The sequence below is a fragment of the Myxocyprinus asiaticus genome, chromosome 31, assembly GCF_019703515.2.
Source record: "Myxocyprinus asiaticus isolate MX2 ecotype Aquarium Trade chromosome 31, UBuf_Myxa_2, whole genome shotgun sequence".
Classification (NCBI taxonomy): Eukaryota; Metazoa; Chordata; class Actinopteri; order Cypriniformes; family Catostomidae; genus Myxocyprinus; species Myxocyprinus asiaticus.
The window spans coordinates 44,110,225-44,135,224 of NC_059374.1; the positions used below are offsets into that span (position 1 = coordinate 44,110,225).

At 38.1% G+C, this 25,000-nt stretch overlaps 4 protein-coding genes across 6 annotated transcripts in view; 2 read left to right on the forward strand and 2 right to left on the reverse strand.

Annotated features, from left to right (window-relative positions):
• Positions 1 to 17,576, reverse strand: part of LOC127421813 (phosphatidylinositol 3,4,5-trisphosphate 5-phosphatase 2A-like) — a 52,335-nt gene extending 34,759 nt beyond the window's left edge. For both annotated transcript variants that reach the window (XM_051664948.1, XM_051664947.1), the window contains exon 1: positions 17,295 to 17,576. In XM_051664948.1, coding sequence (XP_051520908.1) covers positions 17,295 to 17,449 — 155 coding nt within the window. In that variant the 5' untranslated portion in view covers positions 17,450 to 17,576. The remainder of the gene's footprint in view (positions 1 to 17,294) is intronic.
• The window catches only part of anapc15 (anaphase promoting complex subunit 15), a 337,271-nt gene that overhangs the window by 301,400 nt on the left and 10,871 nt on the right, over positions 1 to 25,000 (forward strand). The gene's annotated exons all lie outside the window — the stretch shown is intronic.
• The window catches only part of phox2a (paired like homeobox 2A), a 180,303-nt gene that overhangs the window by 43,148 nt on the left and 112,155 nt on the right, over positions 1 to 25,000 (forward strand). The gene's annotated exons all lie outside the window — the stretch shown is intronic.
• The window catches only part of folr (folate receptor), an 8,754-nt gene continuing 5,304 nt past the window's right edge, over positions 21,551 to 25,000 (reverse strand). The window contains exons 4-5 of the mRNA XM_051665010.1: positions 23,111 to 23,246; positions 21,551 to 22,999 (exon numbers count right to left, since the gene is read on the reverse strand). Coding sequence (XP_051520970.1) covers positions 22,734 to 22,999; positions 23,111 to 23,246 — 402 coding nt within the window. The 3' untranslated portion in view covers positions 21,551 to 22,733. The remainder of the gene's footprint in view (positions 23,000 to 23,110; positions 23,247 to 25,000) is intronic.

A 25,000-nucleotide genomic window follows, 5' to 3' on the forward strand; every position in this document is an offset into this window, starting at 1 on the left:
TTAATTAACTCATCATATTTCTTGCTAGCTTTAAGGTAATTCAATTTTCGATTCATTTGGGTATATTTCTCCATATTGCTTACAAAAGAAAGAAATTCTCTCACAGCTAATTATACTGTTACTGTTAATTATACAGGGGACCTTCTAACTTGGTACTTTACGAAAATATAAATTTTTTAAAAATGTTATATAAATGTTTCATTCTTTTAGCTTTTTAAAAATGTAAAAATTAAAAGTATATCCACGTAAATAAATATGATGTTGATGAAATTCAATATAAAATGTTTATTAATGCACCGAAATTAAAATACTTGTCCGAAACTTCTGTCCACACTGGACTAAAAATTGATACCAAAAAAATTAAAAGAATTATTTTAAATTAGACTTTGTTTCGAATAATTGAATAAAACAATTCTAAATTGTAGATTTTATCTAAAAGTTATTATTTATAATTTCTATAATTATACATTCCATTATAAAATACATTAGACAGAGAAGAATTACATAAACAAATTTGTAGAATATTAAGAAGACCTTTATTGTTTAATACTCTACTGGATAATGCGGCAGCAAAATAAACGAGTGTTGTCAGTCGATTAAATTTTTAAAATCGCGATTAATCGTAATTTTTGTAGTTAATCGCGATTAATTGTAGATTTGAAAGTGCTGAAATTTGACACTATATATATTTATTTTCTTGTCAAAATTAATTTATTTCCATCTTAAGAATAAAACAAAACATGTAGCAATATGATGGTTTATTAACATTTTCCAAACAAAGCCTTCCACAGTAAAAAGATAGAAATGCTCTAAAATCTCACCAATTCAAGTCACATCAAACGTTTCCCAAAGACTAAGTGGGAGTTTGACTAACTGAAAGAACTATTTATTACAATGGGCATTAAATCTCTTAAACTCTTTCGGCAGCTGAAAATTGTGTTAATGTTGTTATACAGTATGTTTATTGTTTACATGCATAATTTATACTATTAGTATTTACACTGATATGTAGAACACGTGCTAAAACGGTACTGTCTCTTTAAGAATACCGTCTCACAGAAGTGTTTCATTTGAGCGCATATTACCAAGAGTCACATGGCTTCTTTACTGCATCCGTGCATTGTGCGAAAAGATTTAAATGTTTCGTTTTTGTTGTTTTTGATCAACAACTGTCTCTAAAGAACAGAAAGGATATTATAAGAGACATTATTAAAAAACAAATGGATTGTGTGGATCTCGTCTTCAGACACGCATTACACAGGACGAATGAAACCAAATTTTAATTCTCAATATGCAGTGAAAAGATCTCACTGCTGAACTTCTACACCACTATACTCATTTACTTGCATCAATCTTGGGATTTAAGAATCAATATCAGTATTGTTCAAATGACCTGTTTTAACGGTAGTTCAACCTCATGAAATTCTGACAAATCATACAAAACTCTGGCATTGTCACCCAATTCAAATGTATTCCACACAAGAGAAGTTTTCTTTCACACACAGTATGAATTGTAGGCTAATGTTGACTGGATTGGCCCTGATCATCAGATGAATTTAACCCTCATGTTGTGTTCCTGTCAATTTGACCCGGATGACTTTTTTTTTTTTTTTTAACAAATTTTCTTTTTACTTAATCCAATTGGAATAAAATTACTTGACTTTGTTCACATATGGTATCTGAAAAAAAAAATAAAAAAAATAAATAAAAACTGCACCATTTTCTTTACTTTTTTATTTTTTTTATTTTTTTTTAATGTATTTCACTTTGTTACATTTGTGTTCCCGGGCATAAATGACCAGCCAATTGGAAATGAATGAATACAAATACAGAAATGTTAAGTATTCTGGAGCATCCCAATCCTTTAGATGAACACATATGTGGGATGTGTGTTTTCACACACAAAGTCCTCGGAAATGCACACACACACACACACACACACACAATGTGTGTTGAGCGCCCTTTTGTGCGTCATCTTTCCATGTACAGTCTTTGAGGAATATTTCAAGATCTTCTCATCATATTATGTTGTATTTGGGCTCGTTTGAATCAGGATAGTCTGCTGTAAGTAACGATATGTCATTGTCTATGTTATATGTATGTTTCAGGAAGTAATAAGGAAAAACATGCCTAAAAGACACTTCTGTTTATTATATTTATGTGCGTCTGTGGGAATTTCATGCACTAAAACTCACTGCAGTTTGACCTCTGAGTGAAATAAATTTGCTCATTGCATTTTACTAATTGAGACCTTTCCAACGACATATAACACATGACTATCTCATCTTTTTATGTTTTTAACAACTCTGAATATAATTGTTGCGACAACAAATTTGCAAATTATGAGGACAAAACAGTTCTTATTTGTCAGCATATTAAAAAGCATTATTTAAGAATAGGTTAGATCAGCTACGTAAATCCAGATTCTAAGTTTTAAAGTGAAACTTATAATGTTTAGATCAAGTAAGTGGTTATTAATGTATTACATAATTATTATTATTTGTAATGTTTTCAGCAGGGAGTGTCCCCCACTAGCCCGGTATGAGGTCAGTTCAATGAATCCTTCTATCAAAAAGAAAATATATCATATTTTAAATATTCAATTCAAAAGAAGCACAAAACCTGTCATAATTACTAAAAAAGAAGTTGATAAAAAGATCTAATGCAATATCTTGCGATAATATATGAAATATGAGAGATGTATTAACAATCTTAGTGGGCCGGTCATTTTTGACCGGGATCACAAAATGTGTTAATACAAAACGAACACAACACAAGAGTTAAACAATATGTGTGCACAAGGTCCAAACATGACAAAACTTAAAACATACCAGGATAGTCTGAGGACATGTGCTAAATTTAATCAATATTCTCTTGTCAACAGCAAATAAAAGATGAAGCATGCAGTAGCTACTTTGTCCACTAGAAGGAGCCTCAAGTTAAGAAATTCCATTAAATCCTCTGACTTTGAGTTTTTGCTCTTGTAATGTAATACCTGTGCATAAAAAATAGCAACAGTTATCCAACTAATTAAATTAAGTTTTTCCTCAAGTTCAGCTTTTCCTGATTTAATTGCCCAGCAATCCAAAATCTAATTTATGCATGGTAAATCAAGGATGTATTACCGATTTTGCCCACTAGATGGAGCGCCAAAACTAAAGATCCTTGCAAATCCTCTTTGACTTAGCTTTTTGCTCTTGTAATGTGCTATTGTCCAGCAATCCAAAATCTATTCTTCTTCTTCATCATCATCTATTGTGATTCTGTTGCCATTCTGATAAAATTCTAATTTTGCAACCGTGTTAAAAATCTTTTGGAAGAATTTTACACAAAACAACTGTGTCCACAGGATCTATTGTGTCCCATTTAATTATTTTGGCCATGTCCTGGCCATACGTGCTTGGACCCTGATGAGTGCCGCTTGTGGCTATATTTTTACACTGAAAAGTCTTACAATTGACCCAGCTACACACACACACACACACACACACACACACACACAGTGTGCCAGCTGTGCCACGAGCCAGATTGCTGACAGCAGCCCACAGGCACTAACAGACAACAGATGAGGAGTATGTGCGAATCATTTTACTATGAAGTTGTATACCATATATCAGCATCAGCATTATTTGTATGGCATAAGCCATTGAAAAACTCATATCGGCGGACCACTGCTACAGCTGCTGACCGTCAAACACCTGCACTAAAGATCGAACACTGACACAACGATAAAAGCTAAAGACACAACACAAACTCAGCCCCAAACACACATTAGGGTGTCTCTGATGTCAACAAAATGCTTCCCTTTTCTACATCACCTCAGCCATCAGAAATCATGTTTTTATAGACACACTGACCTCACAAGACAAACAGAGAGATGAACCAACAGACAACAAGCCAAACTCATATGAAGTATTTCTGTGTGCATTTGACCACAAACAGAAAAACCTTGCCGACTCCACCCTGGATAATTTCAGTTTGAGCTGGTGAAAGCTTCAAGGTCTCATCAACACACACTGAATTTGGAACATGTTGTGTAGAACACGTTTGCCTCAGGACCTTTACATTTGTCATCAAGTGGCGGCCCAACACAGAACCATAACAAAAGCGTCTTTATAATCATTACTACTTTCTAACTGATTATAATTAACGACAGAGGCTGAATAGAAGATTTTACAGTTTTATAAATGCATAAACAACAGTAGAAGTGTGATTAACCAGCAAATATTACAATTATTACAATAATACAAATATTGTGTTAGTATGTGTCATATTACCAAGTGACAGATGAAAACAGTAGAGCTTGATTGGACACACAGCCTTTGATGTCAACAACAAAAGATATGGGAAGAATGTTCTCCTTTTTAAAAGCTGATAAGTGTATTTATTTCGCTGTCCTAACCAAGCATGATTATACAGTTAGTTGCATTTTATTGTTTGCATTTAGCATCGTTTTTCCTGTCGTCTCCAAAACAATCAGAACAGACCTGAGACACATTTTTGGGTCACGACCTGCCAATACTGCTGTGAATCGCTCATGGTATCAGTGATGTACCTTAGTTTCCTGCTGACACACATACAGAACATCTCTTAAATCAGATCACTGCGCTGACAGCATCACACACAATATCCCTGTTATGAAATACTGATCGCTCCTGAACTTCATCATAGCGGAACTGATCGTTTAACCCTTTAATGCATACTTCGGGTCTTTAGTGACCCGTGACCTCATTACACATCCTTTACCTCATCCTTACCTTCTTTAGTATTCCTCAACCTTACTCTTATGAATTATCTAACAATAAAGAAATGGCAAAATTGATAAAAAAAAATATATATATATTTATATATATATATATATATATATATATATATATATATATATTCTAATTGTTTATTTACCAAACAGTGTATAGGGCCTTTAGTAACCCGAAATATGTAATAGTGTTGCAATATATATATCCACTTCTATAAATCATATTTTTACATGATTATTTCATATCTATATAATAGTTCACTATTAAACAACATCTATTTCTTTGTTTATTACATGACAAATGAGTGCCATATTCATACAAACTACCACTATATCACGTAGATTTCCTGTGTGACGATGGTGAATTATCAGTATTCCATATGCATGTACACATACATAATATACATGCTATTTGTTACTCGAGGTGGTGCTGATGTGTCTGTGATTGACTTACATTTGACCTCCTTATATGGTGAAGAAACAACGTGGAAGTAAACTATAGCAAGTTTAACACATAAACAGTATGACATATTGTCATTTGAGTGTACTGCTGAAATTATGTATGTTGTGCATCTATTTAGACTCAATAAGTGCCTGAGGATATACATACCTGTATGTGTAGCTTATATGTTATGTGTAGCTCAATATGTGTTTGACAGCCAGATAAGTCTCATTATATTTCAACATGGAATAAATGAATCCCGTTCTATCATTTGTTGCATCATCTCTTTGATATATGAAAAATAAGACACCAAAATATATTAAAATATATTCTATTCTATTATTTTCTAATTGTCTTGAAAATGCTTTAAAAATGTGACACTATCTGGGCATTTTGTAGATCCATTAGTGATAGATAAAAGTGGCAGGTGATTAAAGACCCGAGGTATGTAAAAATTTTGCCAAACGCTCAATGCATTTAAGCTCGGATGGGCCCGCGAGGACAAAAATGGTCAAAATATTAATAACTAGTCTTGGCCAACACAAAATAGGTATCATTTGAAATCTTAGAAGCTGTACTTTCCAATGCATGTAAACATTATGACCAAAACTGAACAAGTGCTTTGAAATTTGCAGATAAATCAGAAGTGTTCCGTTTTGATCATTTATTTAAAAAAAAAATTGCACTGTACATATTATTGTAATCAGTAAAAACATCAAACTGTTCATAATAGCTAAGTATATGTTTTTGAAAATTATCTTGGTGTTGCTTATATGCCACGTTTTTGCTTATAACTTCAAAAAAAATAAACAGAACATAAAATATCACATAACATTACTTAGAGGAAGTGATTATCTTTCAAACGAGTCCACACACAAGATAATCAGATGCATAGATCATTAGATAATCCACATGAAGCACACTATTACATATAACCACCAGGAGATGGCGCCAAATACATGACACAGACTCAATGATGACTCAAATGACACAGAATGAAACTCATTCTGTGAAATCTCATTACTAAAATCATGTCTGCATGCTATGCAAACCTTTAGTCATTGTTGTGTTTGCATGTGTCAGTTATTATTAGGGATGTGCATGAGTAGTCGAATACTCGAGTATTCGTTCTGCAATAATTATTCGAAAAGTAAAAATACTATTAGAATTTCGCAGAGTTTTGCTTTGCTGGCCATACATACAGTGGGATGCATGTTAAATCCTGAACACACAAATTAAAACTCACAGTTATAACAGAATGCACTGGGTGGTGCTGTTGAGTGTGGACACAAGTTTGATGAGCAAACCGTTCTGTCATGATCTATATCATGAAAAAATCTGAAACGTTTTCTTTACAGTGATACCAAAAACTTGAGCCTCCTTGTTTTTTTGTTTTTTTCGAGTTATAAGCCTTTAATTTTGGGTATGCCACTGAAACAGGAAATCTTTAAAAACACCTTCAGAGTTGAAAGAGTTAAAGGAAAGTTTCGAGTTAATGCTGTCGATTAGCACAGACAATAATTTTGATTCATTACTCACTTTGTAAAAACAAAACAAAAATCATGTTTCCAGTTATTATCATACAATGAAAGTCTATTGGGCAAGACATTATACTAGAATAAAGGTTAAAACACTGTACACATGGTGTATATATAAAGATACAGAAGTATAGCCACTGGACTTAAACAGTATACATGTTACCACGAGACCAGTGTGATCAAATCACGTACTAAATTTTACTGCATGACGTTATACCCAATATTTCAACTAAACACGGCAACTTTTGCATGGTGTGTCCAGTGCAAGTAACATTAGCCTATTTTAATAATCCATTAGTCTTCGAGTATTTCCTTAATCAGACAAAAAAGCCAAACTGTATTTCCTGTATGTTATTAAAAATTATTGTATGCTATTCACTGTGTACTAAAAATATCCATGTATGACATAATATATGAAATATTTAAGATTCCACACAATTTCATGATCAGTAATCAAATAAGCTAATTTGTGACATTAACTGTGTTAACTCATTGACCAGAAAATAAAAAAACGGCACTCCATGTCAAAAAGATTGCCATCCTCTTGCCACACAAATAAATTTCTTCATGCAAATAAATGGTGTTCTCCCTTTTACTGCCCACGAGCTGAAATTCTCGAGTCAAGCCTGTTTAAATATAAAACTCTTTCCTGGAATTTCTAACAGTGTCTTCTCATTTCCCTTGAAGCCTGTTGAAGATATTTTACAAGTAAAAAAAAATCAATAATAACAATGGAAATTGACACTTGATACCAACACTCAAGAAGCTAAAGTCGTGTTAGGAATCCACGGAAAGTTCACCGGATTCATTCATGACATACAACAATCCTTTTTATTATAGTGATTCTTTTTTTTATCCCCTTTTCTCCCACTTTGGGATGCCCAATTCCCACTACTTAGTAGGTCCTCGTGGTGGCACGGTTACCTCAATCCGGGTGGCGGAGGACAAGTCTCAGTTGCCTCCGCTTCTGAGACCGTCAATCTGCGCATCTTATCACGTGACTCGTTGTGCATGACACCGCGGAGACTCACAGCATGTGGAGGCTCATGCTACTCTCCACGATCCACACACAACTTACCACACGTCCCATTGAGAGCGAGAACCACTAATCACGACCAAAAGGAGGTTACCCCATGTGACTCTACCCTCCCTAGCAACCGGGCCAATTTGGTTGCTTAGGAGACCTGACTGGAGCCACTCAGCACACCCTGGATTCGAACTCACGACTCCAGGTGTGATAGTCAGCGTCAATACTCGCTGAGCTACCCAGACCCCACATTATAGTGATTCTTGACTTAAACACTTAATAATAAACACCGTTAACTGTCTTTATGCAGGGATATCTTCACACGAAACAAGAGCATTATTAGCTAACTCATATTTTGTTTGCTCATTGAAGTTTGTAAATGTCTCATGCATGTGTTTCAGGTCTGATTTTATCAGCTTGCAAACATTCAAACAAACATGATTCCTGTGGAGAATAGACCTGAACGCACTGCACAACACAAACAGCCAATTACACAGTGAAACACAGTACAAGACATCTATCAAGGAGCAGCTGACAAATAACATGAAGGTTTAGGGTAAAAATTATATGGGAAAGTCAATATCTTAGGTGCACGTCTTTTAAGCCATTTTTAACCCTTTAAGCTCGGATGAGCCCGCCGGTGGAGAAGCTCTACTTTCCAATGCATGTAGACATTATGACCAAAACTGAACAAGTGCTTTGAAATTTGCAGACAAATCAGAAGTGTTCCATTTTGATCATTTATAAAAATTTTGCACTCTACATATTATCAAATTACATGTAATCGGCAAAACCATCAAACTCATTAAATAGCCATGTGTCATATGTTGTTGGAAAGCTCTCAAAGAGTAAAATACAACCAGCCTATTTGTTTTACTCACAGACAAAAATATATATGTCTTTGATATTTATGTTTCACGTGAACAGGTGTTGCTTAATTGCTTATAACTTCACGAAAAACTAAACGCAATATCAAATAACATTACTTAGAGGAGGTGATTATCTTTCAAAGGAGCCCACACAGAAGATAATCGGATGCATAGATCATTAGATAATCCACATGAAGCACAATGTTACATATGGCCACCAGGAGATGGCGCCAAGTGTCATATTATTGCAATCAGGAAAAAAATTAAACTCATCAAATAGCCATGTGTCATATGTTGTTGGAAAGGTCTCAAAGAGTAGAATACAACCAGCCTATTTGTTTTACTCACAGACAAAAATATAGCGAGTAATAGCTAAGTATATGTCTTTGACAATTATGTTGGTGTTGCTTATATGTCGCTTTTTCACTTATAACTTCACGAAAAATAAACTGAAAATAAAATATCACATACTGTTACTTAGAGGAGGTGATTATCTATCAAACTAGCCCACACACAAGATAATCAGATGCATAGATCATTAAATAATCCACACAAAGCAAAATGTCTGGCTATAAGGCTGAAAACATATTAGCTTTCCTGGATCAGATGACATCATCGAAAATGATGTAGTCATGGAATGCTAAACCAATCGGATTGGGGTCAGATCGGCACAAAAATCATCCATAATTAGGCAAAGAGACGTAATTGGTGACTGTTATGCCAGGAGATGGCGGCAAGCACATGACACAGACTCAGTGATGACTCAAATGGCACAGAATGAAACTCATTCTGTGAAATCTCATTATTAAAATCATGTCTGCATGCTATGCAAACCTTTAGTCATTGTTGTGTTTGCATGTGTAATTAGTTCCTATGTACAATTATTATGTTTTATTTGTTTGGAGATGTTTTTGTACACTTTAATTCATTATTTTTGTAATGTTATAACTTTTGATTGCTTTGTCGTAACAACACAAAATGTTTCTCAAATACAGTTGACATGATTGGGAACAAAACAAAAGCAGTTTTATTGAGACATCTTATTTACACCCAGAGATATATAATGTCAAATCTGAAAAATACGGGGGGGGGGGGGGGGAGTGGTAAACACCTTTGAGCTTTGTTCCAGTTCATTTAAACAGTCCTACGGCGTGACAAATGATTTTTAAAAGTACAAATATTCCATGTAGTCTCGTGATTACTGTGAGGTGCAGGTGATGCAACCTGTCTATGTCGGCGAGAGGAATTTGTGGCACGGTCTTTGACATCAACAACAAAAGATGAGGGAAGCATTTCTCCTCCCTTTTAAAAATGTGTAAAGCCTATTTTATATTGTGCTTCTAACTATATGCATAATTATATGGTTAGTTGAATTTTATTATTTGCATTTAGCATTGTTTTTCTCTGCTGTCCGTGACCGACCAGTTGACCCACTGTTTAACATTAACAAACAGCACCAATGATTCAGCCTCCTCTATATACATATAAACAAGCGAATCAATTGGAAAAGCACAAGAAAACACGCCCAAACTCACTTACTATTAACAGTTTAGCCCAAAACTGGCGTTGGCCATTATGTTGTGCTGTCCAAATTCTTAGTGAACAATTTCATTCCCTATTTAACTTCACTGACATTTTTATACCCAAAATGCACTCTGATTTATAGCATACAACAGGATGTACACTAGCAAATGCTGTTTTTCACCCAACAGTCAACACAACTGGTAAAAAAGTGGCACCACCCTTAAAATAGCTCATCTGTTGTGCCAGTCCAGACACCCTGCACCAGCACATACACATATACTCCACCGTGATTGGCTGAGAAATGTGTTGGGGCTTGTGATTCTCCTGCACACGCATGTACACATGTGTCATGTCATGTCTGTAGGATTCTCCTGGTCTCGGTCACGTCTGTGCAGAACATTTCATCCCCTGTAGTGAACTGAACCCAGGCCTGTCGCTCAGAAATGCAAGCATGTTGTGACGCGCTCGCTGCTGCAGATAAACACCAGACAAAATCCTTCATCCCACCTTCACACATTGTAACTGTACACAATCTCAATGCCAAAAAAATCTCTATGGTCATAAAAATGGGCATAATTTTACTTTAAGCAGAATATGTTTTGTTTTGAGTGATTAAATCGATTGTGTGAAAAGTGTCAATTCAAGCATTACATTTAGGTGTACTCTTGTTAGGTCAAAATTATCGTTGGAGAAATAAGATCTCCTATAATCTCCAAAGAACCATATAGCAACACAACCATATAGCTACGAAGAACCATTGAAGAAACTCAAAGTCAAAAACAGACTGTAAATGGAGTGTGTTCTGATGGAAACACACAGAAACAACCACAAGACACATCACACAAACACACACACCCTCCTACAAAAGGCTTTAAGTTGTGTTTAAATTGAAGAGTGAAAGAAAAGGCGTAAAACTGCTGATGTGGGACTGGGACAGCGTAAGTGTATGTGAGAGTGTTTCTATGTGTTGGTGTTTGCGCTTACAAAAAAGTACTGCGGCGGTACCATGGTACAGCAATGGAACCAGATGGTAATATACCAAGGTACTTTGATAGACAGTGGCAAGAAAAAGTATGTGAACCCTTTGGAATTACCCGCATTTCTGCATTAATTATTAATAAAATGTGGTCTGACCTTCACCTTAGTCCTAGTAATAGACAAACACAATCTGCTTAGAGTAATGACAAACAAATAATTGTAGTTTTCATGTTTTTATTGAACATGCTGTGCCCTCTCCAGGTCATGCCGCAACATCTCAATTGAGTTAAAGTCGGGACTCTGACTTGGCAATTCCAAAACACACATTTTCTTCCTCTTTTAACCATTCTGTTGTTGATTTGGGTCATTGTCTTGTTGAATCACCCATCTTTTAGAAGACAGACTGCTACCCTGGCATTCTCCTGTAAAATCTCTTGATACACTTTTGAATTAATTGTTCTCTCAATAGCCGTGTTTCCACTATCGGGCCAAATGAGGGCGTGCTAGTGCGTGCCAGGGCCAATTGCGTTCGCACTGTCACTTCCGGGACTTCATTGTGCCTCCTCTGACTTTCTCTGGGCCAGCGGCCAGTGGCCTTTGGCCCACAGATTACCCTTGGGCCGAACAAGGCCAACCGGGAATTGAGGCGGGTTCAATGTCAAAGGCGGAGTTTTGCCGAACTTCCCAGGTTGTGTATCCAGCGTACAGCGGTACAGGTTTGGGAAAGAAATACATTTTTAAAATGCAGGCATAGTACAAATACGTTAAAATGCACAATGGACAAAGCGGTGCCTTTCCATGGTTCGGTGAACTTTCATAGATGGTGTGCTGGGACAATGTCCCGCTGTTAGTCGAGAGACCACTCGGGACACCATGGCACACTAATTTATCTTGCTAGCTAGCTAATGTTTACATTCGATATAAACTCGATATTCTAGATAACATGATACCTCAGCTTGAGCTTCCCTCTTGCTTGTGAAATGGGCGGGGTGTGTGACGTGTGCACCACAGCGGTGTATTAAGGGCAGGTTTTTGGGCATCACTGCAGAGTTATTGGCCTGATGGTGGGAACGCAGATAGATTTTGGTCTCGCTGCTCGAGGTTGAGGCTATTGGCCCCTGCTGGCCAATTGATAGCCCTGGCTCGCACTGGCCCGACAGTGGAAAAGCGGCTAATGATTGCAATCTGTCCAGGCCCTGATGTAGCAAGCAGTCCCAAACCATGATGCTTCCTCCACCATGCTTCACAGTTGGGATAAGGTTTTGGTGTTCATGTGTAGTGTCTTTTTTTCTTCCAAATATAGTGAGTTTCTGCCAAAAAGTTCTGTTGACAGAACATTATTCCAGAAGTTTTTGGAGCAACAAGGTGGTCTTTCGCAAACTTGAGACGTCCAGAAATGTTTTGTTTGGAGAGCAGTGGTTTCCTCCGTGGTGTCTTCCCACGAACACCATTCTTGTTCAGTGTTCTTCTTATACTTGACACATGAACAGAGAAGTTTAGCAAGTTTAAGAGATTTCTGCAGATCTTTTACTGTTACCTTTGGGTTCTTTTTCACTTCCTTCAGCATTGCTTGTCTTGGGGTGAACTAGCAACAGTGCTGAATTTCCTCCATTTGTTGACAATTTGTCATCCTGTGGATTGGTGAACATCCAGGTGCTTTAGAAATGTTTTGTAGCATTTTCCAGCTTCACGCATCTCTACAATTCTACTTCTAAGTTCCTCTGATATTTGTTTTGTTCAGGGCATGGTTCACAGGCTTCTTGAGAAGTTCAGACTCTGTCAGTAACCAAACTGTACTGTTTTTATACAGAAGTGCACCTCCTAAGTCCACACCCACAATCTCATGCTACATCCACATTAATCCGGCTACATTTGAAAAGTGTTTTCATTTTCGAAATGCTCTCCATCCACACTGCCATTTTCAAGCGTTTTCCACAAGTTGCTTATTCACACTAAAACGTACAAAAAATTTAAAATAAAAATAAAAATGTTAAAAAAAACTGCCGTTCCATGTATGAGCTGAAATGCAATTGTCCTCGTGTTTCGTCGCTGGACAGCAATTCCGAGTAAACTTCACGTCGCCTTTGAAGGAATGCAATGTGAAGGTTGTACAAAGTAACATTTTTCTTTAACAACTCTATCAAAGAGAATAACAGGCACAATAACACCGGTACAACATGGGCCGCCATCTTGATTGTTTTGGTTGAATGGATCACATGACTGCATCACATGACAACAAATACGTCATAGTTTTCAGATATCTCTGTCTTCCCCGTCCACACTACAACTTTATCCACTTGAGAGAGTGTTGCTGTCAAAAACGCTGTCTTAGTGTGGACGGAAGGCCAAAATGTAGAGAGAAATAAGCGTTTTCAAACGCATTATTGTGGACATGGCCTCAGCTCATTGACTAGAACACCAGCCTCCTATTAAGTTTTTTTAGAAGTCAGAAGCCCAGAGGTTCACGCACTCTTTCCAGCATGGACTGTAAATAATTGAACAACATGTTCAATAAAGACAGGAAAACTACAGTTATTTGTTTGTCATTACTTTAAGCAGCCTGTGTTTGTCTATTATTAGGACTTAGGTGAAGATCAGAGCACATTTTATGAACAGTTAATGCAGAAATGCGGGAAATACCAAAAGGTTCACATACTTTTCGGTAAAACTGATATATCGGTCATCCTCTAGTACATACTGTAACAGTACGTCAATTCAGACCGAACTGCTAATGAATCATTTACGCCGATCAATGTGAAATATAATATTTATTCAAATAGAACATCACTGTGGCTTGTGATCAGTGCTCGAATTGGGGGGGGTGGGGGGGTGGGGGTGCAGGACTGCCCATAAGAGGTCAAAAATACACTTGGGGGGGGGGGTCCCCAAATATTTGTATTTTATTAAAGATAATAATGACAAATACTATTTAATTTACACAGGATATTGTAAATTTCGTAAATTATTTACAATAATCAGGGCTCTACAGTATCAGCGTTTTACTTACATTTGCGAGTAAAAATTACTGCTTGAGAATGCAGAAAGTTATTTGGGCGCACCAGCTGATCTAACGCCCAAAATTATGAACTTATTATTGCAGCCTACCAACAGAATTAAAACTCCAAATACCAAATACTTTTAAAAGAAGCGTGTTAGTTATTTTTGCATTAAAAGAGCCTTTTTTCACTGTCACACATGGCTGCGAGCACTGTCCTCTCCCTCTTTCTTTCACGCACACGCAGAGACCGAGGGAGAGATATACCATGTGAAGACGGTTTAAGCAGAGTTTCATGCTTGTTTTTTGTGTGTCAAAATTAAGGACAGCGTATTGAATAATGACGGATTGATCTAGCGCTAACACGCAAGATTCTGAGAAAAATAGCGATCCATAATATGTGTGATAACAGTAAACAGCATGTCAGCGTCCTCGTCTAACTCAACGTGATGAGCAAAATCTCAAACATAAAAAAATAAAGAAATGTCACTCTACCAATAACAGACTCTCTGCGCACCTGCGTGAGGATGACGCGCACCAAATTTACAGTATTCTGCTTCTAACGCAGGTGCGCTGGCTGTCGCGTGGACGAGTGCTTGTGGGTTTGTTCTTCTTGGACCTTCAATTGTCAGGAAAATTCAATAATGCCATAATCACACACTGCACCACTGTAAAAACCTCTTAAAACAGCATACCTTGTTGATGCTTTATAACGAGACCATTAAGCAACTGCATAGATGCATCAAACCAATAGAAATGTATCAAGTATCATGCCTATCGCAGTTATGCAAAATCCGTTCCCAAAAATCATTGTATTATAATCATCATTTTGCATTTCTCACAGCCATCGATGATAGTGCTCTCTCTCGAGCACGCACACGAGCAAACACAGAGCGCGAGGAGAGAGAGCGCGCATCCATGGCGTGAGAAATGCAAAATTATAATTATAACACAATGATTTTTGGGAACGTGCATTGCATATCCTTTGCATATGCTGTATGTGTAGACACATATGAGTAGTGGGGGCTTCAAGGTGAAAAGGTTGGGTACCACTGGTCTGGCGCATATTTTCATAGAAAAACAATAATTTAAAAAAAGCAGATGCAGAATTGCTTCTTTCTGGTAGTTTATGTCATATAAAATATATTAACATTATATAACTTTCATCAATAACCCATTAAGCATTATTGCATTATACAACACTTAATAGACAGTGAAAACTGAAAATACATTAATGTAGTTATGAATGTCCTGAAAGTTTGATTTGAAAGATTTAAATGTTGATGAACTACTAATCTGTTAATAATTAGTCATACCTACAGTATATGTTTGTTAATGGCAAATGGAAGTATAAAGTGTCATCAATATATTATTAGTTTATTAGTGGCTTAAGGAGATCCATCAGGACTGATGTAGTTTGGTGCTGCATGTAAGGTTCATTTAAGAAATAATCATTTGAAAAAGGTTTATCAGAGAAGACGTCCTTTGTCATGTATGAAGAATGTTTTGTAAATGAATTCTGTAGTAATTTTTAATGTATGCACGCTCTGTTGTGATACATTACCAGTTGCATTAACCTGAACCCCGACTGTGCCCCTAAACACCGCTCAGCACAACACCCCCCAATCAAACCTATTTACTATAGAAATGTACATGTCTTTTAAGATTTTATTCATTTTTATGGCTTTTCCTGGGCTGGAAAACACCATAAATTGCCTGATATTTCCAGGTTTTCCTTGAATGTAGGAACACTGCAAAGAATACCGTGATATGTGTGAGTGTGATGTGTGTTTGTGTGTGTATGTGTGTGATGTGTATGTGATGTGTGTGTCTGTGTGTATTTGATGTGTGTACTACTTTTTGGTTAGTGTATGACTGTGTGTGTGTGTGTGTATGTGTATATGTGTGTATGTGTGTGTGTGTGTATATGTGTATATGTATATGAGTGTATGTGTGTATGTGAGTGTCTGTGTGTGTGTATGTGTATGTGTGTGTGTGTGTGTGTGTCTGAGTGTATGTGTATATGAGTGTATGTGTGTATGTGAGTGTCTGTGTGTGTATATGAGTGTCTGTGTGTGTGTATGTGTATATGTGTGTGTGTGTGTGTGTGAGTGTATGTGTATATGAGTGTATGTGTGTGTGTGTGCATGTGTGTGTCTGTGTGAGTGTGTGTCTGTGATGTGTGTGTGAGTGTGTGTGTGTGTGTAGCATGTGATGTGTTGTGTGTGTGAGTGTGTATGTGTTGTGTGTGTGTGAGTGTGATGTGTGTGTGTGTGTGATGTGTTATGTGTGTGTGTGATGTGTGTATGTGTGAGTGAGTGTGTATGTGATGTGTGTGTCTGTGTATGTGTATGAGTGTGTGAATGTGTATTTGATGTGTGTATGTATGTGATGTGTGTGATTGTGTGTGTGTCTGTGTGTGTGTGTATTTGATGTCTGTATGTATGTGATGTGTGTGAGTCTGTGTGTGTGTGTGTGTGAGTGTATGTGTATGTGATTGCGAGTGTGTGTATGTGTGTCACTGTGTGTGAGTGTGTGTGTGTGTGTGTGTGTGTGTGTGTGTGTGTGTGAGTGTGTGTATGTGTGTGACTGTGTGTGAGTGTGAATGTCTGTGTGTGTGTGTGTGTGTGTGTGTCTGTGTGAGGTTATTTTTATGCATGATGAGATGGAGGTCACACTGGTCACGTGATCTTTGTGGCTCCAGTGTGCCAACTGAAAGTGTTTGGATTTCCAACTATTCAATAAAATTGCTCTAGGCTACACAAACCCTTATACCGTTGCTTTACAACTACACTAAACTAAACTAAACTAAACTATGCTAACACACATTTATAATACAAACCAAAAGACTAGACAGTCACATACTGACCATATACTGACCACAACACATTCTCAAACTATCCAAACTCTCAACAATATCAACTATTTATACTAGAACTTCACGAATAAAACATCTGTCGCATTCTGTGATACAAACTGCTTTTGTTTTAAAACGGTCTACAAAACTAAACATTATAATCACTGACGCTGTCTTGAATGCAAACGCGCAATATGACGCGACGCGTCGCTCGCTCTCTACGTAGACATTGAGGTGAATAAAGAAAGTACACAAAAATCTGTTATGGATATATAAAGTGATATAGAAGCATTAAAAGTGACTCTTACAGCACGCATAATGCGTACGCGCCGCTCACGCTCTCGCTGTCCCTCACGAGAAAACTCCCGTCCCGCCCGGCGCGCGCCAGCAGCTCCTCCGCCGCCGCGCGACTCAGATCCCGGTGATACCAGAGCGGCGGAGCCGGAAGACACACACCGGCCATCGCCGAAGTAAATATACTCCGAGTCCGAGTGATAGTCCAGATCCACTCCAAACACGCTCGAGAAGACGCGAGGCGCGTGTCACACGCAGCGCGACAGAGCGTGTAAAGTTTCAGCGCTTCTCCTGCTTTCCTGTTAGTTCCTGAAAATCCTCCAAGAGAAAATACACACAACAACACACACCCGACAGCAGGGGCGCACACACATCTACACACACGTACACTCACCCCCCCCCCCCCCCACACACACACACACACACACACACACACACACGCTCACACACAGACATACACAGATCTACACACAGACACACTCACACACACATCTACACACAGACATACACACAGACACACTCACATACACACACGCACGCACACACAGGGTTCTCTGTGACAGCTCTAGACTCTGTAAACAACTAATAAAAATGTGTCTGCGGTCTCTGACGCTTTCTGCCTGTCAATCATTTTGTGCGTTCTCATAGTATTGTAGTTTCAGAGAATTATTGAGGCTTAATGCCATTTTTATGCCATGTTGTTCATAACAGTTGTCAGATGAGGGCGCTGTTTTACTGCTGTTGTTTTTTGACAACCGTTTCTGCACAATATCGGTCTCAATAAAGATCATTTGGTTTCCTTGGAGGGCGGGGTTTTGGAAAAGGTTTTGGGAAAGGGGGCGTGGCTAATACAACAGCTCAGCTTGGGAAAATTCTAGAATGGCTAAAATCGCTTACAGCGTCTTTAATTTCAATCACATTTGTCATTTCATAACATCTCAAGTATTTTATAAACAAATCTCCATTGTGATTGGATCATTAATTATGAGCCCACTCTGAACATTTTTCATAACATATCTATTCAACCCACTTAAGAAAAGCAATGTGTCTTATGGGGGCCTCTTTAGCCTAAATACTATCCTTTCACTTATTGAACAGTTATTAAAAAACTCTTAATTTAATCACCTTGTTTTATTTATTGTCTGTAATTTACCGCAGTACTGAATGTTTGCTATATGTCTGCACTGTAGTTTGCTGAAGGAACCACATTTAATTTTTTCCCCATTTCCAGTAATCCTTACTTTAACATTTAAATACTCAAACACAAAGTCACGCATCCAAATCACCAGTTTTACAAGAGAAACACTAACACTGACACTCAAACACACACCTCACAGGAAGCATTCACACTTAAGAACAAACTAACAGTGAATTTGTGCTAAAGAGAGCATGTTTGTTGAGATCAGCATGCTTCCACACACACACAGTACTACATAAAGTCTGATCATATTCTGGAGTAAAACAAAAGTCATGTATGATCTCAGATTGCAGCTCAGGTGAAATGAACATAAACCATTCCCAAAGTCGGCGCCATGATGATTCTTACTTAGGGTAACCAGATTTCTGCTTGTGGAAAACAGGACAGCCCCCTCTCAGCAACAAGGAAATTGATGTATCCTTTCCTAGGCGCAGATCAATGCGAAGTGGGTGCATCCACATCTGTAACTGTTGTCACCTTGTACTTTTCGCTGGCAGCAATATTTCTCAGTGTGCGCTTGTCTTTCAAGAGTTTATCGTAAAATGCAGAGCAGTCCGGTCCAAAATTAAGACATACGAAAAGCATTGCCTTCATGACTGTTACACTGCGTTGAGATTTATCCGGTGTCCATGCTGTGTTCATTAACGAGAGGCATAAAACAAACTCCATGACCTTGGCTAAGACTCTGGAGCTGATGGTCACGAAAAACATCTGTCCATCTGTCAGATACGGCCGTCTTGTTCATGTTCCACTCAGTGATGCGACGAGTGACAATGTCGAAGCCAGTCCAAAGTTTAGTGCAAGGATCGCTGAAAATGTCTTTTGCCGAAAATTTGGGCAATTTTCTTGAGAAAGAAAGTATGCACGCAGACCGTTCAAAATGTGTAGTATTCTGTGGGGGATGGCCATATTGAGAACTGGGTTCTGACCTGTGTGATGATCGCCAGGCAGGTTATTTTGAGGGGTTGGAGGTCAGCTGGTGCGCCCCCATATCCGGAGTGGTGCACGGAGATGGGGAGGGCAGCGGCTTATGAGGAGGTGTCATTGGGAAGATGGGGTGATTTAGATTTGTTTGTCTGGAAATGGGGCAGGCATTTGGAATTTATTTATTTATATATATGTGTGTGTGTTTCTTTTTATTATAAGATTTAATAAAAAATGTTAATTACAAAAAAAAATACAAAATGTGTAGTATTCTTTCAAGAGCTGGACCAAGAGAGAGGAAACATGTGTTGCTATGCTGCAATAATTTCTGATAGTCCAGCTGCACAAAATCACAAAACACTTTGAGCTCCTTCACGCGCACTGTGTAGATATGGAAGTATTTGTACACCTTCACAGCAAAACTCTCTAAATCTATCGGAAGACAATCCACTGCTGTTTGCAATTTAGCAGCCAATCCCCAAAATTTCCTTTCCTAGCTTTGACTGCAGTTTCCTCCAGATTTTGCCTTTACCAGCTCTCTTAACACCATAAAGGTTGTTGGCACAAAGGGCATTGTGGGATGAGGGATCAAGGCCATTGTGATGCTCCTGTTCTACCCACTCCATACGGGACTTGAACCGGCATCTCCGGCATGGGAGGTGGGTGCACTAACAAGGAGGCTAATGGCTACAGCCTCTAGTGCACCTCTTGAGGTCAGGAGAGTGAGGTTTATACACATTGCACAGCTATCTATCAGCTGGCCACCATTACACTCACCCCCCTAAACCTCACTCCCATCCGGGTCACGGCACCATTGTGAAACTCCTGTTCTACCTATTCCATATGGGAATTGAACCAGCATCTCTGGCATGGGAGGTAGGTGTGCTAACAAGGAGGCTAAAGCCTCTAGCGTCAGTCGCTAGTGCACCTCTTGAGGTCAGGAGAGTGAGGTTTATACACATTGCATCAGCTGGCCACCATTACACCATGTTTTTCAGTGACGTTGGAAATGTAGTCAGTTTGCAAATCCGACGTCTCACCTGGCAGATACGAAAACTCAATAAGTTGATTAAAGAAACACACAAGCACAGGGAACTGTTTTATGTCTTTGTGATATGATGCATCCACAATCAATGTGACAAACGAGCACTTGTCCAAATCACTCTGCACTGCTTCCTCTGACAAAGGAGCGAGTACGTTGCATATAACAGCTTCAGATTTGGTGCGGGCAGAAGAAAATTTGTGTGGCACGCCAACACACGCTCACGGCGAAATCGTCAGGATTCATACAACTTTTCTACATTTGGCTAATTTGTATGATATCGTGCGACTGCACTCGTTTGAACATTCATTTCAATGGCAGTTGCTCGGCTGACGCAAAAAATCTCTGCAGTGCAGGATGAGTCATCAATATTTTTGGTCTGTTTTTTTTTTTAACTGGCATATAGATGGCTTCAACACTAATAGACATGAACTTAAAGACAACAAAACTAAACACTCTCACAGTGAAATCGGAAGGATTCGTACGACTTTTCTAAATTTAGCTAATTCGTATGATATCGGACGACTTTCACTACAGCCAATGACAATTGGCTGTAGTATTTGATGGACATCGTTTCCATCAAATATGCGACAATTACTTGCTTCTGTCGCACACGACAGCTTCGTATCATGTTTACACACTCTACTGATTGGTTAAGTTTAGATAAGGGGTTTGGGTAAGGGCATAATATTAATAAGTATGTCCTTAACGCCTCGTGCGCGGAACTCACGCTTACTTTCGCATTAAACATCCGGGAATTTCCGGGAAGTCGTACGACTTTATGTGAACAACCTCGTTCGAAACCATACGAATATGTGTATGTGTAATATAAAGAAATACCTATCAAAATAAATGAAATCCGAAAAAGCATGTTGAATATAATAATTAATAACAAGAATTTGCTATGCTCTACCATAATATGTAAAATATGAAAAAACAGAAGTGCAAAAATGTTTTAGAAGTGCAAAATAACCTTCCCCCAATACCCCCCCCCCCCCCCCCCACACACACACACATAAATAGTCATGCTATACATTTTATCTTGTATTTATCTTTCAATGCTCTCTTAAATTGGCCTGTCAGGTGTTCAACAGATCCAATCCATGTTCAATAGAAGTTATTTATTGTTAGAACAATAAAATAGAATTTGTGCCTCTTTGTACATTTTTAAAGCATAATTCCTAAGCAAAACAGTGATCTGATGACAAAATAAGTGGCAAAATATCGGAATCACTTATATAGTTTTCTGTTAAGATCGGTATTGTATTGGCCAAATATTTTCATATCGGTGCATCTGTTACCTTCAATTCAGTAAAAATCAAAGTTTAATATTTATTAAAACACTGCTATGTGTCATGCATTAGGAACATCTGCTGCCATCTGCTGGAAAAAACATGACAAACATTTGACCATATCATTGCAATGTCAAGTATAGCCTATAGGTGGCCTCAGTGTTCCCCTTATTGTGGAATGGTGTCTGTAACCCAATCCTGTAGCTTAATTTATAGATATTATCGCAAGTTATACATTTGGACATATATTTAGGCATTATAAAAGACATATGCATGTCAAAGTGTAGCTAATTTTTGTAATCATTAGGGTTGTGTTTCTGAATACTTACATTTCTTTGGTCGGATGAAAAATGTGTGACTTTTTTTGTAAAACCACCAACTTTTAGATGGTAAAAAGAGGAAAAGTCACAAAGACCTAGACCACTCCGATGAAGAATTCCATTTTTATATATATATACATAAAAAAGTTGGACAAAATTGGACAAAAATTAAGGTTTGAGCACAAGAATGCATTCGGTCTGAACGGCCCCTAACGCCCACTTATCAACGTTTGCCTTGGCTTTCGGCCAATCAGAAAGGCCAGTTGGGCAAACATCATGAAACATACTAAATAATCATGAACCAATTCATCTGAATCCCAGAGAGGTTTTCAATTAAATGGTTTATAACGGAATTCATGAACTTCAAATTCAAATCAATGCTTCAAACACACTTTCTATCCAGAAGAGGCTGAAAAATATGACTATATATAATCTTTAATTCTGTTGGCACTTTGGTTTTGCAGCTTTGTGGTTGGACAGAAAAATAACACTGCCATCTTTTGGAAACAAGAGACTTTTTGTGTTATGTTTGCATCATTTTCCTCCATTAAAATGGGTTTAAACATTTCTCCATTAGACACATTAGTGGAAACACTGATTTTGAGATCCGAGAAATATTAAGAGAAAGAAGTCCATTCATGGCCTCAATTCTTATATTTTCATTATTCTGGTAGATTTCAGAGCAGCAGCATCAGGAGAAATGCAAACAGGTGCAGGCCCATTGCCACGGTGACCGTCTCAGCATCACCATTGAGGTAGTATTCAGCCACTTTCTTATTGGGGTTCGGACCTGTGAACCACATCTGCATGCAGCGACCGCTGTCTTTGGTGAGGGTGGTATACTTGTAGGAGTTTGACCAGATCTTCTCACACATGCTCTGAGCGTTCGGGAAAATATCGGTCCACCGACTGCAGAGAGCGCCATTCGGACAACGATTAGTGCCTGAGAAAGAGAGAGGTTATCTTTTACTTAATTTATTCCACAGAAAGAGACATACAGTATGTTTGAGTGTTTTTGAGTGTAAATTGCTGAGAAACTAAAACAGTAAATGACCTGTGCTCCAGTCCCAGCCCTTGTGCCAACTGTCTTTGCAAGTGAAATCATTTTTACAGTCTTCATACCAGTTCTCACAGTCCTCCAAACACAACGGCACATCCAGGATCCGTTCCTTACGCCATGACTCTTCCGCCTTTACACAAACACACATAACAATAATACTGATCCTCTTAGAATCCTCTTTAGCATCACATTTAACATTGTCCTCTGAAAGCAATAAAGTTAACAGAATTCATATTGAAAATCTGACCACCATGTATTGAATCAAGGTGCTTAGATTGTTGTGATTCTGTTGTTTTCTCTCATATGCTGGTCACCTTACCACAGTTAGCAAATACAATTTCCATGGACTTATTTATTTACATGCTAAAACATGCTAGCAACGCCTAACAATATGCTAGCAACATCTAGATATATAATAGACATACTAGCAATGATTAGCTCCTTGCTAAAAACATGATATCAGTGTCTAGCAAGTAGCAACATGCTACCATCACCTAGGTACATAATAAAACATGCTAGCAATACCTATCAACATGATACCAATGATCTATCTATCTATCTGTCTGTCTGTCCGTCCGTCCGTCCGTCCACCCACCCATCATCCATCCATCTATCTATCTATCTATCTCTCCACTCACCCACCCATCCACCTATCATCTATCTATCTATCTATCTATCTATTCACCCACCCATCATCTATCAATATATCCATCCATCCATCATCTATCTATCTATCGGTTTACATATCTAGCTGTTTGTCTTATTACAATGTCTGTATAACCATTAAACTTTAAACTTTTAAAACTAGTTTAGCCTAAATTTTCAGACAAGGCTGTGCGAAGCCAACATCAAAGTGTGTCTTGTCTACAAACGTTACTATCTAGATTTAATTCAGCAAGTTAGTAGGTAAAAATGTATATTCATGTAAAGGAAAAGTAAATATATTATGCGCTGTAACTGGTCAGAATTTTTAATCACCTTTTAGCTTTTTTTTTTTTTTTTTTTTTTTTGCTGTTCATTTAAATAGCCCTGCAGTATGACAAATGCATTTCTAAAAGTCATAATTAATAGTGTAATATGAAGTATAGCACACTGCAGTCCATGTCAGCCACACAAAAATGAAAATTTTTGTGATTTTGAAAAAAAAATAACAAGCAGGAAAAGAGAACAGTTGTCATTTACAGTTTTTCTCGATTGCTTAAACACTGTAACCAGGCTTTTGAACTAAAATTTCAAAACCATAATGCCATTTATCAAAAAGCACACCCATTTCCCTAAACTATAAACACTATTCCCCTGTTTTGACACATGAGTCAGATTTGTTGAACTGTCACTGCAAAACTCTACACACAAATCATTTCATTTCTCATTGCCTATACCATTTGGTCAGAAAGCACTAGCATTCAATATTGTTCACTCAAGTCAGCACAGCTTGAGCTCAGTTAGCATACAATTACCCAGGTGGAAACACTAAGATTCAAAACTGATCACATACCAATCAGAACCTTCAATAGATAGATAAAAGGGCTCGAGTCAGTTCATTCAGTTCTGGAACAATGGATCCAGAGAGACATGAAGGAAGAGATCAAGGACACCGGAGAGGAGGAGGAGGAAGAGCAGTAGGGAGTGGAGGAAGAGGAGGAGGAGGAGGAGTAGGGATAGGAGGAAGAGGTGGAGGTGGAGGAAGAGGTGGTGGAGGAGGAGGAGGGAGAGGAGGAAGAGGAGGAGGAGGTGGAGGAGTAGGGATAGGAGGAGGAAGAGGTGGAGGTGGTGGAGGAAGAGGAGGAGGAGGTGGAGGAGGAGTAGGGATAGGAGGAAGAGGTGGAGGAAGAGGTGGAGGTGGAGGTGGTGGAGGAAGAGGAGGAGGTGGAGGAGGAGTAGGGA